The sequence below is a fragment of the Hyperolius riggenbachi genome, chromosome 6, assembly GCF_040937935.1.
Source record: "Hyperolius riggenbachi isolate aHypRig1 chromosome 6, aHypRig1.pri, whole genome shotgun sequence".
In the NCBI taxonomy this organism is placed as follows: Eukaryota; Metazoa; Chordata; class Amphibia; order Anura; family Hyperoliidae; genus Hyperolius; species Hyperolius riggenbachi.
In genome coordinates this window covers 255,526,908-255,544,671 of record NC_090651.1, presented here as the reverse complement: position 1 = coordinate 255,544,671, position 17,764 = coordinate 255,526,908, and the positions used below count along the sequence as shown (strand labels likewise).

The 17,764-nt window shown below is 43.1% G+C and overlaps 1 protein-coding gene across 1 annotated transcript in view; it reads right to left on the bottom strand.

The window, feature by feature from the left end:
- PLEKHN1 (pleckstrin homology domain containing N1) overlaps positions 1–17,764 on the bottom strand; it is a 76,546-nt gene that overhangs the window by 17,658 nt on the left and 41,124 nt on the right. The window contains exons 5-7 of the mRNA XM_068240723.1: positions 15,205–15,298; positions 11,631–11,755; positions 955–1,101 (exon numbers count right to left, since the gene is read on the bottom strand). Of these exons, the coding sequence (XP_068096824.1) occupies positions 955–1,101; positions 11,631–11,755; positions 15,205–15,298 (366 nt within the window). The remainder of the gene's footprint in view (positions 1–954; positions 1,102–11,630; positions 11,756–15,204; positions 15,299–17,764) is intronic.

Sequence of the window (17,764 nt, the reverse complement as noted above, 5' to 3'; positions counted from 1 at the left end):
AATATGGGGACTGCTTTATTGAAGCAGCACAAGTAACTCATTTTGATTGGTTTATTTCATTTTTGTGGACTAAGCACAGCTATTACTATTTGTAGAAATAATTTATGACTTATCTGAGAAATAGAAAATTTTATCATATTTTCTATTTTAATTACAGTTTAAATTCAACCACACGCCTTGAGAAAGGGGGACCCTGCGAGGCCCCCAAAACAATTGTCGGTCATTTTTGTGGATATGTCAGCTCAATTAAAAAAAAAAAAGAGCGTGATTTTTTGAAAAAAACGTTTGGAGTGCTGGTATACTTGAATACTGGACTTGCTTTGATGGTTTGCCTATACCACAATACCAAGCACCCAACCTCAGATGGTGTGCCCAGTCACAACTTTCCATTTTTTTGTAAATTCATTAGGAGTCGGTGCATTTTTTTCCCGACTCCGACTCCAGGCACCCAAAATTGCCCCGACTCCGACTCCACAGCCCTGCTTTAATCTCTCAGCAAACGGAGGAGGTGGGCAGACAGTGAGACTGGCTGCTGCCTCTTTCCAGCTCCTCTCTGTGCATGGAATTTTGGAGAGCAGGAGGTATGTGGGCAGCTTTCTATACAGTAGAACTGCACTGCTGTATCAACAGGAGATGAAGTTACAGGACTCCGATAGCCAGGTGTATTAAAAATATATCTACTGCAAAATGTACAGATGTGCAGTGCAGAAAACACTCTGCATTGCTAATACAAATGCACTATTATATGTATTTAAAAACGGATAGGCTTTACTGGGGCTTTAATTAGAATGACCTAATCTTAATCTGAGACTTCAAAGGCTGAAGTTAAACGGTTTCCATAGAAACCAGATATATAGCCACTCCCAAAAACCATAACCAAAAGGCATTAGCCATAACCGAGCACTCTGTGAATCATTTAGTTAGGATAATATTAGCCTAGAGAGGTGAACCAACCTGGAATGGCAGTGTCTGCAGCCTCACTTTGGAGATGCAGCTGATGGTGCCCAGCGACTCTCTCTGTGTTCCTTCCCAGTCCAGCACCGGCTGACTCTGCACAGACCGCCGCAGCTCAGACTTCTCCCACGCACTGCCACTCTTTACCTGCACAGACACAAGAAGTGTTACTGTCCAACTGCAAAAGGGATCTAACAACTTACAATGTGGATGGTTGTTGACAAAGAATCTTACCAATGGATGTAATATCAGGCAGAACTACACTGGGCCACCCCCAACCCCCCCATCACAGGGGGGTGGGCTGGAGCTAATGAGGTCCCAGTCCTGTACATAATGCAGAGCGTCAGCAGATACATTACCTGCTCCCGGTAGTGAGACAAGTCCAAATTTACTTTTCAAGTGCTGTGCAGCCAGCCAATCACCATGCGGCTTCAGTCACCACATGGTGACTGGCTGGCTGCACAGCACTGCAGCAGAGAGCAGGTAATGTATAACACTATACCACTGCCCCCCCTCCCCCTCCTTGGCAGAGGTATTGGGAGCCGTCACACCTCTGATGTAAAATCACTATCGCCTTCATCTTGCTCCACAGACCTGCATGCAACCATAAACCAGAGGTGTACACCATTGCTTTACACAGCGGCAAAGATTATGTACACCTCCACACTAGACACCCCAGCAACCACAGAACTACATTTGTTGGATTTCTTCTTTAAGAATTGTACAGTGCAAAATGAAGCACTCTTTTATATTACAAAATGCATGTATACATCTAACGAGAGGAAAGGAATGGGAACTTGTCGGTTTTCCATAAAACATAATCTTTCCAATGTCTGCCTTGTTAAGTATCTCTGATCACAGAAACAGTGTTGCTTTAAGCCTAATCTACACAATACGATTCTTTGTGCCATTCGATTACGATTCTATTCACGATCCGATTAAATCCGACATGTCCAATCGGGATTCAATTCGATTTGCCATTGTTTTGCAATGGCGAATCGAATTGAATCGAATTCCGATCGGACATGTATTTAATCGGATCGTAAATAGAATCGTAATAGAATTGAACAAAGAATCGTATCATGTAGATTGGGCTTTACGTGTGCTCATGCTGAAATCCAATAGCCCATTATCAGTAATTGCTATATGAGTGTCCTCTCGCCTCCTGCCTTACCCAGAATCAGGGTTCTATAGCTTCTCAGTGGAATTAGTCAGTGTTTTCTGTTGTCTAAACAAGTTTTTCTGGTTTCCATTTACCATTCCTGTGAAGAGTCCTCTAAGTTAATTTATCTAATTAGCCTCTGAATAGGGACAATGAAAAGAGGCAGCACTCAAAGCTGAGTAGGAAACAAGATATTGGAGAGTACAGGACTGCTAAGGCTGGGAACACTAGGCAGTGCGGGAAACATAACGTTTTGCTGCACATGCATTTGTGTGTTTTTATTGTGTTCTACGTGCGTTTTCTGTGCATATGCATTTTTCCCCACACATGCGTTTTTCTTGCATTTTGCGAGTTTGCGGTTCGCATATATAAATCGCATATCCGTTTTGTATGCTTTTTTATGCATTTTATGGAAATCACTAGGAAGTCAACAGGAAGAGGAAATACACCATCAAACTTTTTTTTTTTAATGCTTATAAAAACGCTTGCAAAACGCATACAAAACGCACTAAAACACAATACCTCTGCATCACTGTTGACTTTCATTATGTGCGTTTTTGAAAAATATGCAACAAAACCAGCATTATTAAAAAGGCACATTGCAGAAAGCAAGTATATGTACATTTGTTCATGCGACCCATTGACTTGCATTAGGTGTGTTTTCCGCAACGAGAGCGTTTCTGCCTAGTGTGTCCCCTGCCTCAGGCTTCTCCCAAACTGAAGTTGGCTGAGTTTTGCTGATAAATTACAGTTTTGGGCTACAGAAAAAACAAAACAAAAAAAAAACTATACATTAATTTGTTTTAAAAAAAATGGCATTTACTCAATCCAGGAAGAATAATGTGGACACTTCAGATTTTCTTTCTTGAGAAAGCCAGCAGTTTTTATAAGAGAATCTTATGGGTGACATTATTACCCCTGGGAAAACGAATCCAAAAACATGGCCTGACATACCACTGCTATGCAGACGACACCCAACTAGATCTTTCCTTCAAGCCTGGTGTGACAGACCCAACTCTAACTATAAACGCCTGCTTACGTGAACTACAGAAATGGATGAATGACAACTGGCTGAAACTAAATGCAGACAAAACTGAAGTCCTTCTGATTGGAGGGCAGTGCATGACAACAAAACAACTTAACTTGCAGTCTTCACCACTGGGAATAGGAGGCACGGATCTACGCAGCTCTGATCATGTGCGTAGCCTGGGAGTTCTAATTAATGGGGATTTAAACTTCAGAACTCAAATCTCTGCTGTGGTGAAATCATCCTATTTTCACCTGAAGAACATTGCAAAAATCAAGCACCTCATACCCCCAGAAGATCTGCCAACCTTAGTCCACGCCTTCATCACATCCCGACTGGATTACTGTAATGCTCTCTACACTGGCCTTCCAAAAAAGGTCTTGAACCGCCTACAGCTGATACAGAATACTGCTGCCAGACTGCTAACCAACTAACCCCGTCATTGCCACATAACGCCAGTCCTGCACTCCCTTCACTGGCTACCTATAGAATGGAGGGTCCTATTCAAGATTTGCCTACTGACATTTAAATCCCTGAATAATCTAGGCCCTGGATACATGAAAGATATGTTGCAGCTGCGTAGCAATCCCTGCATTCTCAGACCAACAGGTTCTAATAATCTAGTCATACCCAGAGTCCACTTGGAAACTTTTGGTCCCAGAGCCTTCTTTCATGCTGCCCCTACGTTTTGGAACTCCTTACCTCAACAGATCAGGACAGCTCCATCCCTGGACGTGTTTAAATCCAGACTGAAAACCCACCTGTTCAGTTTGGCATTTGCAGAAATATAACTTTTGTTGTGTGAATACTTCATCCTACTAATTACTGAATCTGAGATAGCCTAAGTGCTTTGAGTCCTATGGGAGAAAAGCGCTATAGAAATGTTATTGTATTGTATTGTATTATAGATGGCTAGATTTCTGGCAATTGCCACTATGTACACAGGTAACCTTGCACTCAACTGCCTACACTTTATCCAAAGGAAGTATTTGTTACATGCATGAAAATCTTAAAGCAGCAGAATTATAACAGGTTTTCTGGGATAAAAAAAAATGGTGCGATACTTTACCAGCACATTTCCACAACAAACTGAAAACAATACGAGTTTCTACAAGTGGTAACAGAGACATTACTAGCAACACACTGGCATAGTCATAAACAGATGGTGAAGCTTACAAATGTCCCTGAACAAGTATTAAAGGGAAGGTCCAAGCAAAAAAAAAAAAATGAGTTTCACTTACCTGGGGCTTCTACCAGCCCCATACAGCCATCCTGTGCCCTCGTAGTCGCTCATTGCTGCTCCAGTCCCCCGCTGGCAGCTTTCTGACCTCGGAGGTCAGGGCCGAATTGCGTACATTTTTACACATTCCCGCTAGTGCAGGAACATTAACACATACATTTATACGCGTTAGTGGTGCAACGTGTACATTTTTGTTCCTGCACTAGCTGGAATGCGTAAAAATGTATGCAATGTGGCCCTGACCTCCGAGGTCAGAAAGCTGCCAGCGGGGGACTGGAGCAGAAGTGAGTGACTACGAGGGCACAGGATGGCTGCATGGAGCTGGTAGAAGCCCCAGGTAAGTGAAACTCATTTTTTTTTTTGCTTGGACCTTCCCTTTAAAGAACATTTGTAATTTGTCAGCAGTGCTATAAGAAGTTTCCGATGCGCATGAAGCCCAATCTTCTCACTACTTGTGCTGCAGACTAAGCCTACAGTTAAAGGGAATCTGAAGTGAAAATAAACTTATGATATAATGAATTGTTTGTGTACTACAGCTAAGTAATAGAACATTAGTAGCAATGATAGGAGTCTCATATGGTTTCCAGTACAGGAAGAGCTAAGAAACTTCACTTATCTATGCAAAAGAGCTTCTCTGAGCTCTCTGACTAATATAGTTGGCTACAGTGCTATTTTCTGAACCACTTATACATCAAAGAAACAGTGAAAGACAACTTCAGATAAGCTTTTACTGCAGGAAAGTTCAAAGGGTCCTTAGCTCTGCTCTGTTTTATAGTTCAAAATGCAGAGTGTAGTTTGTAAACTGCAAATATTAGAGAATGATGCAATGTTATACAAAAAAAAGCAATAAAACTGAAAATAAAAATATGAGACTTGTTTGCTACTAATTATCCATACTACACAATATTTATTATATCATAAGGTGTTTTTTTCGCTTCAGTGTCACTTTAAAGCATACCTGAAGTGACATGATGACAGAATATGTAAGTATAGTATCTATCCTACTTAGAATTTGACTTCCTTTTTTTTTCATTGCAAATAAACCAGTGCTTTCTGTGCAGTTGCTGGCAGCTCTCCTAAAAACAAATTAGAGGCCATCAAACCTTTGTGTTGCTGTGCAAGCAATCCTGATAGCCTGAGACTGACTATACTGAAGTCGTCATTGCTCTGTGTGGGAGCTCACTGAACCAGATTTAACGTTACACCGACGTGGCTGCTGTTTACAATTCAAACCTAGCTTTTTAACCCTTAGGCCCGGTTAACATTAGCGTTCCCTGTCCGGATTTTCCTGATCTGATCCGGACAGTATACTGTACAAACGGAACGTACGTTCCGCATAGCAATGCAAAGTCTATGCGGACGTTCACACGTGTCCATTCCGTACAGTACGAAGCCGGACCGGATCCGGACACTTTTCCTACATGCGCTATTTTTTGGGTCCAGATCTCCGGCCCACGCACCCGGACCGGAGCCGGACCTGAGCCTGACAGCACCATCCGGAACATAGAAACCAATGGGGAACGGAAGGCACAGAACACACTGCCTACAAAAACCTGACGTTCTACCCCACTTCCTATGCGTATCCAAGCAGCCATTTCGGATGGGGACACATGGGTCAAGCATGTCTGGAGTGGAGCAGCAGTGACAGACGTGCTGGAGCTGTTTGGCAGAATGTCGGAGGTGGAGGTGAGGCCTACGGCGGAGGAACCTGATTCTACAGGTGCACCTTCTGCTGACCCCAACATTTTTTTATTTAAATTTCACTATTTTTTGCCCACGGATCCAGATGGCAGCCTGATGCATGCCTGATACAAACGGACCGGATCGGAACCGTACGGTTCTGATCAGGATCAGGTCCGTTTACTTGCCAAAACGCAAGTGTGAAGGGGCCTAAAAATGAAAATCAGGGACTCCAGTAAAGTTCTGTTTACAATTAGATCTACAAATACCATTTGTTTTATCTCATAAGATTATTTTCATTTTAAGTTTGCTTTATAGCTCTGCTATATAAAAGTAATACAATAAACCTCCACCTTTAGCCATGTAAGTGCAGTATAACTTAATGCAGTTAAATTGCTTGATTTTATTGAAAACATTAATCACGCGACTTCTGCTGTGACTCCTTGCAATGCAATGATGGCACAGCTCTCAGTTAAGAGTAACTGTCGGGCATAAAATCAAAAATCAATTCTTTATTTTTATCTGGTAATCAAGTAATAAGGATGGTAATCAAGTAATAAGGATGCTAATCAGGCAATCCAAAAGTTAAAATCACTATTACTTTTCTTGTTGATAAATGATCATTCCCCAGTTTACATGACTTATTTGGTACACAGAAAATTTGGTACACAAAAGAGATGTTGCAGGGCATGCTGGGTTGTCTTTTTTGCTTCTCTACTTCCCCTCAGACTTAACTAATGAAGCCCGATTGGCTGAAGCCTCTTTCCCTCCAGTTTTCGACTCCCACACCTCTGTTCCTCTCTGATTGGTCAAAATTTCTCAGGCTGAAACAATGCACTTTCTATAGTGAAGGCCAGGCAAATCAGGCAGGGGAGACTAAGGGCGGATATTACATCACGATTGGCTTCTAAATAGCCACAGTAAATATGGAAACTGTCTAGAATAGGATTCTCTACTTTTCCTTTATAAAATTCACAGGAATCATAACGTGGACAGTGCAATACATATGTAAGTAGAGCAAGTATTTGTCTACTTATATATTTGGTTTTTTTTCCTGAGATAGTATAGCTGACAGCTCCTCTTTAAGATTTACAAGTGAGAAGCGGAGCAGAAATTTGGCCACGCCCCTATCCTGCATGCAGACTGGGAGGGGTTCTGAGCAGTAGTTCAGCCACACCTCTATCTCTGAAAAGGCACTAAAACAGTGGGATTAGAATTAGGCATTAGGTGCGGGGTTAGGGATAGAGACCTACAGGGGGGTTGGGTTTAGGCATCTATAGCGGAGGGTTCAAATTGGAATGAGTGCCAACTGCCAAGTACTGAATAGCAAAATATTGGTAATCCAAATTACTGATATTTTACTTCTAGTGGCACTACCCAGTACCCAACTCGTGCTGCAATACATACTCAGTTGGGGTACAAAGAGGAAACCCAAGCAAGCACAGGCGGGAGAATATACAAACTCCATGCAGACACTGACCCAAGATCAACAAAACACTATGCTAGTGTGTGCGCTTGTTATGTAGATATAGACACAGTACATGCATAGCTGATTCAAATTATTAAAAAAGTAAAACTCTTATACAATCCAGTTTTGGGTGCGGACTATTCTACGCCCTTGTGAGGATGATGTCCACTGTCTCTTATTCAATGAGCCAAGAGAAAATGCCAAAACAGGGCTGATTACTCACATGAGAGACAGAAAACGCCAGCAACTGCCCATTACTAGGATATAACCGATCGAGAGCAGCAAACATATCTATAAATTAATTTCTGTTTGCATCACACAGTTATTACGGCTTTTAGCATCAGCTCAACACTGCAAAAAATCATTTTCTCATCTTTATTTGTGGTTTGAGGATTCCCACAAGGAATAACAACACTAATGGGGAAGAGAGGCTGGGTGAGTTACCCAATCTGCTTGCAGCTGTGTTAACACCCAGGGTATTCCCTTGGGAGGCAAGCTAGTCCTGTCCGCTCTCAACAGCTGTTGCTGCTGTTCAGGACTGTCTGTTCCCATAGCAGCTATATCTCGAGTTTCTGCAGCCACAGGTGCCAAGAGGGAAAGAGCATACAAGGTGAAAGAAGATGCAAGATCTGAGCTATCTGAGCGATGGTTTACACCGAGGAACTGTGTTGAAAGCATCACACAGCCATGAATACTTCTATCAGTCACAACTTTATCACGGATCTGGAAAGATTTAATTGATCACAAATTGGAATGTGTAGTAAACTCTACCCTAGCATTTCTTATTTATAATTCATCTAAGCAGATACTGTTTAAGTATTGGAAGGGTGTAACCAAACATCACTGCAAAACAGACCACTATGCTTTGGTAATGCCTACATTATGATGCACAAGTTATGCATATCATCATGATGTATCTTCTGCAATGCTCATTATAATGCACACAATATGCAGTAAAACACAAAGTGTGTCTGAGCTATGCAATGCCTGAAAACATATACAGTATGAACAGGAGCAATGCTTTGCATTTAATTGTGCAGTTAAATCACAATAAAACACAGGTAGTGTGAGCAGGCCACTAAAGTACAGCTATCAGAAATGGGTATTAGTAATAATCTGACCTGCTTACCTGCTTTGGATGGCTGTTTGTGCAAGCTGAAGCTGAAAGCCCCTAATGAAGCTGCCTAATGTGTTGCCCGATTTCTGTACTACCTGCCTTTCCTCCCCTTTCTGATAAGAGCTTTAAAACTTTGTTGGCATTGCTTCTGACAGAATCTTTGTTGTGACAGTTTTAGGAAAGGCTTTTATAAATGAGGGGGGGGGGGGGAGCACCCTCTCCACACAACACAGGCCAACTAGAGTGATAAGACCATTAAAAAGGACAGAGTCACTGTCACAGCAGTTCGGTAGGGTCGAGAGTGTTAAAATGTTACCTCATAACAGGTATCCTGGATCTGGAGTAAGATGGAGATACATACAGGCACCTTGTGGCAGCTGTACCAAGGGAGCAAATGGGTGAAACCTTTAAAGGTTTCACTACAAAAATGTAAATTAAGCAGAATATGTAACTAACAGCAGCTAATCCCTTGCAGGCAATGTAAGTGTGGTCATTAAATAGCCATCAGAGGGCCTCTGTGTACAGTGACAGCTGGAGAGTGTGTGATCTCTCTGTACTCTCTACAGTTGCACTGCTATAGTGAACAGGTGGAATCGGCTGTCTAAGGCTATGAAATATGTGTCGGCTGCCAGATGGATTTTTTTCCAAGACTTCTTTCCCTGCCAGAAGCCATAGTCTGACCTGGTAAACAACCACAGCAATGCAGAGCTGTAGCTACCAAACCTACTGTGATTAGGAGGAGGCTGCAAGTGGCGTTTATAGTCAAACTAAATAAAACTCCAGCTTTGCAGCATGTAGAATTTGTAGTGTGTGGACATCTTCCACAATGCTTTACAGAGCACATAGTTCTGTCATTAAAGCTAGGCATACACAGACAATTCTGAGCAAATTGATCACCTGGACTGAATCAGCCAGACGTCATTGCCCATAACAATTCAATATCAATTGATTTTGATCAGATTATTGATGGAAAGTGTGAATATTTCTATGCTAGTGGGTTAAAGTGGTCCTGAACTCTTGCACAGAACAGAAGGAAAATAGAGAAATGCACCCTGTATGTGTTTAGTGAGTTTAGCCTGTCTAATTCCCTCTCATCTGTGACTAATCACCACCGTAATTTGATCTCTAAGCTGTGTCAGCTGGCTGCAACAGCAGAGCAGCTAACTGATAAGCACAGGATGTTAACAATATGTCTGCTTGCATGAAAGCAAGCAGTAGACACACTGCTGATTAATTGAAGGATTTGTATCAGTTGTAAATGTTTTCCTTTAAAGGTTATGCTGTTGCGTATCTTTTATAGCAGAGAGGAAGTTCTGAGTTCAGGTTTGCTTTAAGGAGAAGCAGCAGAGGACTGGCTACATGGTCTTGTAGTTCAACCAAAGCTCAATAGATTTCTGCTGAAATCTACCAAGATTAAGCCTTAAATGCAGAGTAGGAATCAATAACCATCAAATCTATTCCTGATTGTGGGGGAATAGATCGGCTTGGGGTATCAGCCCGCGACTGACTCGTGAATGCCTAGCTTATGTGTCCTCAGGTGAGCGCAGTCTGATCCCTACCAAAGTTTAATGTCACAGCCTAGGGCCAATTTTGGGATGAGGGAGGAAACTGGACTGTCCTGAGGAAACCTATGCAAAGAAGGGGAGAACATACAAACTCCATGCAGCATATCCTGGTTGAGATGTGAACCTGGGACCCAGCACTGCAAAGTGGGAAATACACTGTGCAATTCCATTCATAAGCCCAACTTTCTGTCAGCTTACAACCGCATTTGAAACACAACACATGTAAAACACCTGAAGGTTTTTCATTTCTGCTTATTCTTTCTAATGATTACGCCGCAGTCAAATTTGGGCGCAGGGTGAAACCGAAACATGGCTCATCATGCTCTAGCTAAACTCGTGCCCGCATTAGAAACTATTCCCCTGCGGACTACCTAGAGACATCAGAGGCCACGTTATTCAAACTCTGTCTATTGCCAGCAAACGAATTACCTTGTTTGAGTCCGGCTATACTCTATTTTACATAAATACAACCAGATCTGAGGCACAGATCTGTGGAGCGTTCTACTATACTTTTGAACAGTATCCTCCACATCCTTGGAGCCAAATTGAGAAAGTATAATAATGAAACATCTTTCCATGCTAGGGATGTAGAAGAAGACGGAGTCACATGGTACTGGTTGCGTTGTGGAAGATGCCAGTCCTAAGCATACCCGGCTGTACATAATGGCCAGATTATTTTGACTATCAGAACGGTTGCTATGGAGTGATGGGACATATACATATATACATTGTTAACAGTTTAGAGTTCCAGCTTGTAAACTATTAGGATTTGCACTACTGAGTGGGAATCTATGCTCGGCACCCACTACAGGATAGTGCTCTGTAAATCCATAGAGGAGGCATACAGCAAAACTGTACAGAAAAACAGAACTATATACAGGTAGTCTCTTATGCTGGGCATACACGGTAAGTTTGTTTCCTTATCAATCGAGCCGCTGATGGCTCGATTGATAATATCCGACAGGTCCGTTGACCCGCCGGATAGATTCCCCGCTCGATCCGCACACACGAGCGGCGACACGCCGGGATCAAGCCGCTGGCTCGATAACGCCGCAAAAAAAACTTACCGTGTATGCCCAGCATTATGAGTCACCGCTCGTCCATGCGCATGGATCGATACCCGCTCGTCCCCCGCGGGCATGCCTTATCAGCCGCTCGATTCCCCGCTATTGTCCGCCTGCGGGGAATCTATTCGGCGGGTCATCGGACCTGTCGGATATTATCAATCGAGCCATCAACAGCTCGATCGATAAGGAAACAAACTTACCGTGTATGCCCAGCATTACACTTCTGTGGGATCATCTTGCTTTAGGTGTGACAGATCCTCAGTATAGATTAGCACCATCACCCCCCCCCCCCCCCCCCCCAAAAAAAAAACACAAAGCAAATAAATGCTATGTTATGGTGTCATACCCACCTCCATAACAGGTAATGTATCCGGGTTTCCTCCGTTGAGCTGGATCTGTTTCTCCAAGTGGTACAGCCATTTCTGCAGCTCTTGTTGGGTTGCACAATAAACAATGATAGGATTGAGCAAAGGACCTACGCAAGGAACAACAACAATGAACAACATATCTTCCATGGGGTCTGATGTCCTGTTACAGTCATTACTGGACTAAACAGTCTTGGCTTTAAACGTGTATTGTTTATAACTCTGCCTGAATTTTACTTCAGTGGGAAAAAACTATTACTCAGAAAATACTTTGATCATTATTTAAGCATGCTTGAAATATAGATCTAGGCCCCTGCTGAATTGCAGGGCAGCAACAGGCCTAAACGTACAACACAAAGCTGGCCAGCTGCATTGTCTTTAGGCTTGGTTCACACACAAAACTGTGTCCAGTCTGGCCAGTTTTTTGACAGTTGGCATCAGTTTTGCATGTTTTCTATGGCCGTGTTCACACATAAAAGGTGTACATTTCCTGTCAGGTCAGGTAAAGCTGATGCATAACTGACCGGACTGTACTGGAAATGTACAGATTTGTGTGTGCACCAGGCCTAAAGGTGGCCACACACCATACAATTAAAAGATCCGATCTTACACCAATAACGGCCGTCTGTCCTGAAAAATCATTTTTTTTTTCATTTGTTCAAGAAATCTGATCAACATTCCCCTTTTTATTGGATAAAAGAAGATTGGGTGTGTTGGATTTTTCTGATCAATTTTTATCAAAATTGCATGGTGGTGTTGGGTAGATTATCAATTACTTGATGTACAGACCCAAGTTTTCAATCTTTTTTTCATAATTGGGGAAACATTGAACATGTGTGTGGTGTACATTGGTCATATTTTTGTTACAGTCAGTCAGAAATATTGACTGCAATTCTTGAATTAAAAAGATATAAAAAAAAAAAAAAAAAATTGTATGCTGTGTGTGGCCACCTTCACGGTCAGCTGTATTGCCCTCCTGCAACTGTTCTAATCCAGCTGTTGGTTCCCACTTCAGCTACCTTAAAACTGCAATGTCCCGTTTCCTGGAAACCCTCGGACACTACAGATGGCAGTTGCAGGGTTGCAGTTTGTGTGAACGTCCATCACGTAGCACTCAAAGTGCGGAACAGGCAAAAAGGGCATTGCCATAGACTGAAATGTGAATTATGGCACTCTGAGGGTAATTTTGGCACCGGCAAAAGACTGAGCCCAGATTACAAAAACAACAGTGCAATTCACCCGCCAGCAATAGCAACCAAACTGCCTCTTTCCCCTTAGTCCATGGTGGCCTGGAGGGGGAATAGTAATTTATGCCACTGGGAAATTTGCAATAGCAGGATGAGAATTTTTCAGCTTCAACCTGCGCCCAAATTTCCTGGCGCCCTTTTTGCATGTATGCCTCAAAGTGACCCTGTATTGAAAGGGATATGGAATCTACCATACTTGTATCCTTTAAAAAAAAAAAAAATGGAGATTGCCCAACTGTCCTGCTGATCCTAACTGTAAACAATTCAATTTATATAATATGAGTGGGACCAAGAAAAAGGAAGATGCAGTCAATTCTGTATTGCACAAATTCTTCACACAAAAATACAAAAAACATATGCCTCTTCAAAAGACAAAGAGGGTCACTTTAAAGAGACGGTTCTGTGGGGGAGGGCAGATGGGATACAGAGGCATGTTCTCTGCTTCATGACAGGCCTCTGTGTCCCCACACCGCCGCTCTCTCTCTCTTTTTAATTTTATGAACCCACCTCGGGCTCCAAAGGGAGAAAAAATATATTAGAGGAAGCACAGAAAACAGTAAAACCAACAAATGTATTTTTCCAGAGCTCTAGCTGCAGCTGGTTTACAGCAGGGGTGTCCAGACTTTTTAGGCCAAGGGCCATATCACTGGTTCTTTAGAGTGCTAGAGGGCCAAACCACCAATATTAAAAATAATTTTTGCTCATTGTCATTAGGTACACTATGTCTGATATTTTGTCATATAAAATATTTCCATGGCAAATAACACATATACCGTGTGCAGTTAGCACAGTGGCAGCTGCTAATCAGTGGCAGTTACTGCTGCTGGCACAGTGCTTATCAGTGGCTGCTACTGCTATAGTGGTGGCTGATAACCTACAGACAAGCAAAGGTAGAGGCAGAGCGGTAACACATGGAGGCCCCTGCATGCAGCACCGCAGCTACGGCATGCAGGCTGAATGGAATTAAAAGATTGCTTACAGCTTAGAAACTATTATTCCAGATTAGGAGTATGCATGATGAACAATAATTATTCCAGATTAGGAGTATGCATGGTCGACGATGCAACCAATTTCAGGCCAAAATTGGTTGTATGTATTAATCGGACATGCTGTAAAATCTTGCACCAACGTGCACTACGCCAGCAACCCCGGGGGGGGGGGGGGGGGGCTACCATGTGTGAGGAAGAGGATGGAGACAGCGGTAGACATAGACAGGTAAATTATTCATACACAGGCAATGGGGGGTACATTTTACCCTACTGGGGACAGTGCCACGGGGCAGGGAGGCAAAGTCACTAGGCCAATTTCTGAAACATTTCATGCTGAAATCTATCGGGAATAGGCCTGCTGTTTATGGCAGCCAACAGATCTCTCTCTAATAGGCCTGAACGACTGTAGGAAAAAATTGAATTGAGCGATTTCTGTCTGAAATTGCAATTTCGATTCACAATTTCCTTCAAATCAAGCTTTGTTCCCCCTCTGTGCCTGCTTGTTCCCCTCTCTCCCCCTGTCTCTCTTTGTGCCCCCTTTGCCTCTTTATGCCTCCTCTGGGTTTCTCTCTTGCCCCCTTTGTGTCTCTGTGTCCACTCTGTGTCTCCTCTGTCCCCCAAGTTGCATGAGTGACATATCTTCGAGCACGAGTCCAGCGATGCCCGTCTATCCACGTCGCTTCCTGCAGGCTCTAATGCACGGAATACTTCCAGGTATGTCATGACATAGAGGAACTCTGAGTTTTGCCAAGCACAAGAGCCAGCAGACAACGATAGAGGATGGACAGCATTGGACTCGTGTGGAAGGTATGTTCAACGCTGCGGGCCGCACGTGCCGGGACTTTGAAGAAGTGGCTTCAAACCTCCACAAAACTTCCCCATGTGGAAATGACGTGATCGCGATAATTGCCACTTTGACGATTCCGAAATTGTGATCTTGGTGATTGTGATTTCGGTTTAAATTCGATTTATCTTTCGGGCCTACTCTCTAATCAGAAAGAGAGCTGTCTCTTGGTCGATCCGCTGATGCCAAAATCGCCAGATATATGGGCACCTTAAGTACTGCTATCATACTGAAGTGGTGCTATCTACCATACTGAACTTCTCCATAGCTTCATCTTCCCAACATGCCCCCTGTTCATTAGTCTGAATCATTTGACTTACTAGAGCCTCAGAAGCTGACCAAACAAACAGCAGCAAGTCCATAAATTGTCCTATATGTCATGAACATTTAGTTGAGGTACAAGTCAGTAAAAGGCCCGCAATAAAGTATAACCATAACAGTCTACAAAACAATAGTTAACGGGTATAGATTTTTTTTACCTGTGATCCGAAAAGCATGTTCTTCCTCTGGATGAGCTGAGACCTTGGACCGTTCTAGTTTATATACACTCAGTTCCTTCAAAGGTACCAGTCCCTAAGTGATGACAAACAGCAAGAATCAGACCAGGGCCAGTCATAAAACATTTCTTAAAAGGTTGGTTACGTATGACACAAAAAAAAAAATTTCAATAAAATTCAATGTTTGCCATTTATTACAATTCCATGGAGCCCTCAGTCCTCCACTGCCCCCCATGAAAGCCTTCGGGAGTCCTAGGAAGGCTTCAGTACTCAGGGATGTGAGTGCTTCTAAAGCATTCCAAGAACTCCTGAAGGCATAATCGACCAGTTGGTCAGACTGGGGTCACTCACGGATCCTCCAGTCCCCCGCCGCCAGCGACTTTTGTTTTGCAGACAGGCCTGACCATGCGCAATCTTCTTCACGTTTCCGTCTGCAATAGCGTCCTGCGCAAGACGCTATTGCAGATAGGAACGCGAAGAAAGAGGCGCGTGGCAAGGCCTGTGCAGGCGTAGTAAGCCTGTCATCCGAAAATCGAGACTAGCTGGCGGCGGGGGACAGGAGAATCCGTGAGTGACTGCGAGGGCACGGGACGGCTGCAAGGGGCTGGTAGAAGCCCCAGGTGAATAAAACAGATTTTTTTTTCCTTACAAGGCTTAAGTAACCCTTTAAATCCAGAGACGGGCCAATAAAAGTAACAATAAATGAAAGGGGAGAACATGAATTGAACTGCAGAACGATGCCCAGAATTCCGTTTAGTGACTTGTGCAGAGCTGGGATCATGAATGTCTTCTGAGCAGTGAAAACAGAGAAGCTGACAAGTGATGTGTGCCAGCAAATGTGAAAGGAGGCAAAGCTCCACAGATATTTAGAGCGATTCAGATAGCTTTCACACATTAGGCTAGCAACATCCCTAAACACAGATTTACTGCTGCATGCAGGAAATGCATGTAAAACCACAGAATGATTTACTGAGACTTTACTGAGGTTAAGATGGTCTGTAGCTTTGCTAAACCTCACAGCTCACTAACTTCAAATATATGTTTTGAGGAACTGGCCAATCACATTTTAAGGTGGCCATACACTTGTAAATTGCCACCCAATGTGGCAAAAAGATAGATCCCAATCTGATCAGAAAAAGATCTATTCCTACCACACAGTGATTTGGAAAAGATTTCTGTATTGAAAAAAAAAAATCGTTCTAACCGTAGAGTAACAGTACTCGATGCACTGCAATGCTATGGCCTTGCCTACCATTGTGCTCACTCACAATCAATTTTCTGTCCAATCGATAATTTTGAAATGTATTTCAGAAGAAATCAATCAAAACTAAGACCAGTAGAACACATTGGGGCATAGATTCCTGACAGATTCGATCAGAATGAATGTGTGGCTACCTTTAGACGATGCAGCCAGATCAATATATGAAACTCCATATTAAGGCAGCCATACACTGGTCGATTGCCACCAGGTCAACCAGCAGATAGATCCCTCTGTGATCGAATCTGATCAAAGATGGATCTATTGGCTGCCTACAATGCAAACAGATTTTGATTCGATTTCACTATGAAATAGATTCACAATCTGTGGAACTGCTGCTGCCGCCGCCCCCTGCATACATTACCTGATCCGGCCGGCACGATCTCTGCTGTCTCTTCTCTGCTCTGGGCTTCAGCTTCACTTTACTTCCTGTCGGGGGAAGTTTAAACAGTAGAGGGCACTCTACTGTTTAAACGTCCCCCGACAGGAGGTAAGTGAAACCAGCCGGAGCCCAGCACGGAGAAGGGACAGCGGGGACACGAGCCGGCGGAACAGGTAATGTATTGCGCTAGCTTCAGTAGTCGAACATTCGAACGCCGCTATCGACGCACTCCCGAACCGCCGGTGATCGAGTGAAATTTTCCGCACAGACAGATCGACGGGATTGATCGATTTCGAACGGAAATCGGACGATCGGTCAGCGTGTGCGCATCCATTTCACAGCAGATTCGATCACAGTGATCAAATCTGCTGTGTATCGGCGGGAAATCGAGTAAGTGTATGGGCACCTTTAGAGTACAGGTGACAATAGTACCTGCACAGCCTCTTCTGCTTCAATCATAAGACTGGTAATCTGATTGACTTATAAATGCTGCGTGTGGCATCACAGCAAGCCCAATAATCATCTCCGATATCCAAAGAGAACATATGTTAATAGATCTGGACACTATCTGCACGGAGTATGCATGTTCCCTGTATTTTTGTGGGTTTCCTTCAGTCACTCTGGTTATCTTTAATCTCCCAAAAACATACAAATAAATGAACTGGCTACCCCCAAATTATTATTATTTAGTACTTTTATAGAAATTGACCTTAGACTGTGATAGAGCATAGGACTATGGTAGGAATTGGAGTGTGGGCTCCTCTGAGGGAAAACTGGTAAAAAGACTGTGTATTCTGTAAAGCACTGAAATAGGTCGACACTATATAAACACTAAATAAATAAATGATAGATAAGTGTCTAAAGAGATCAGCACTCTACATCACGAAATGGCAACAAACAAG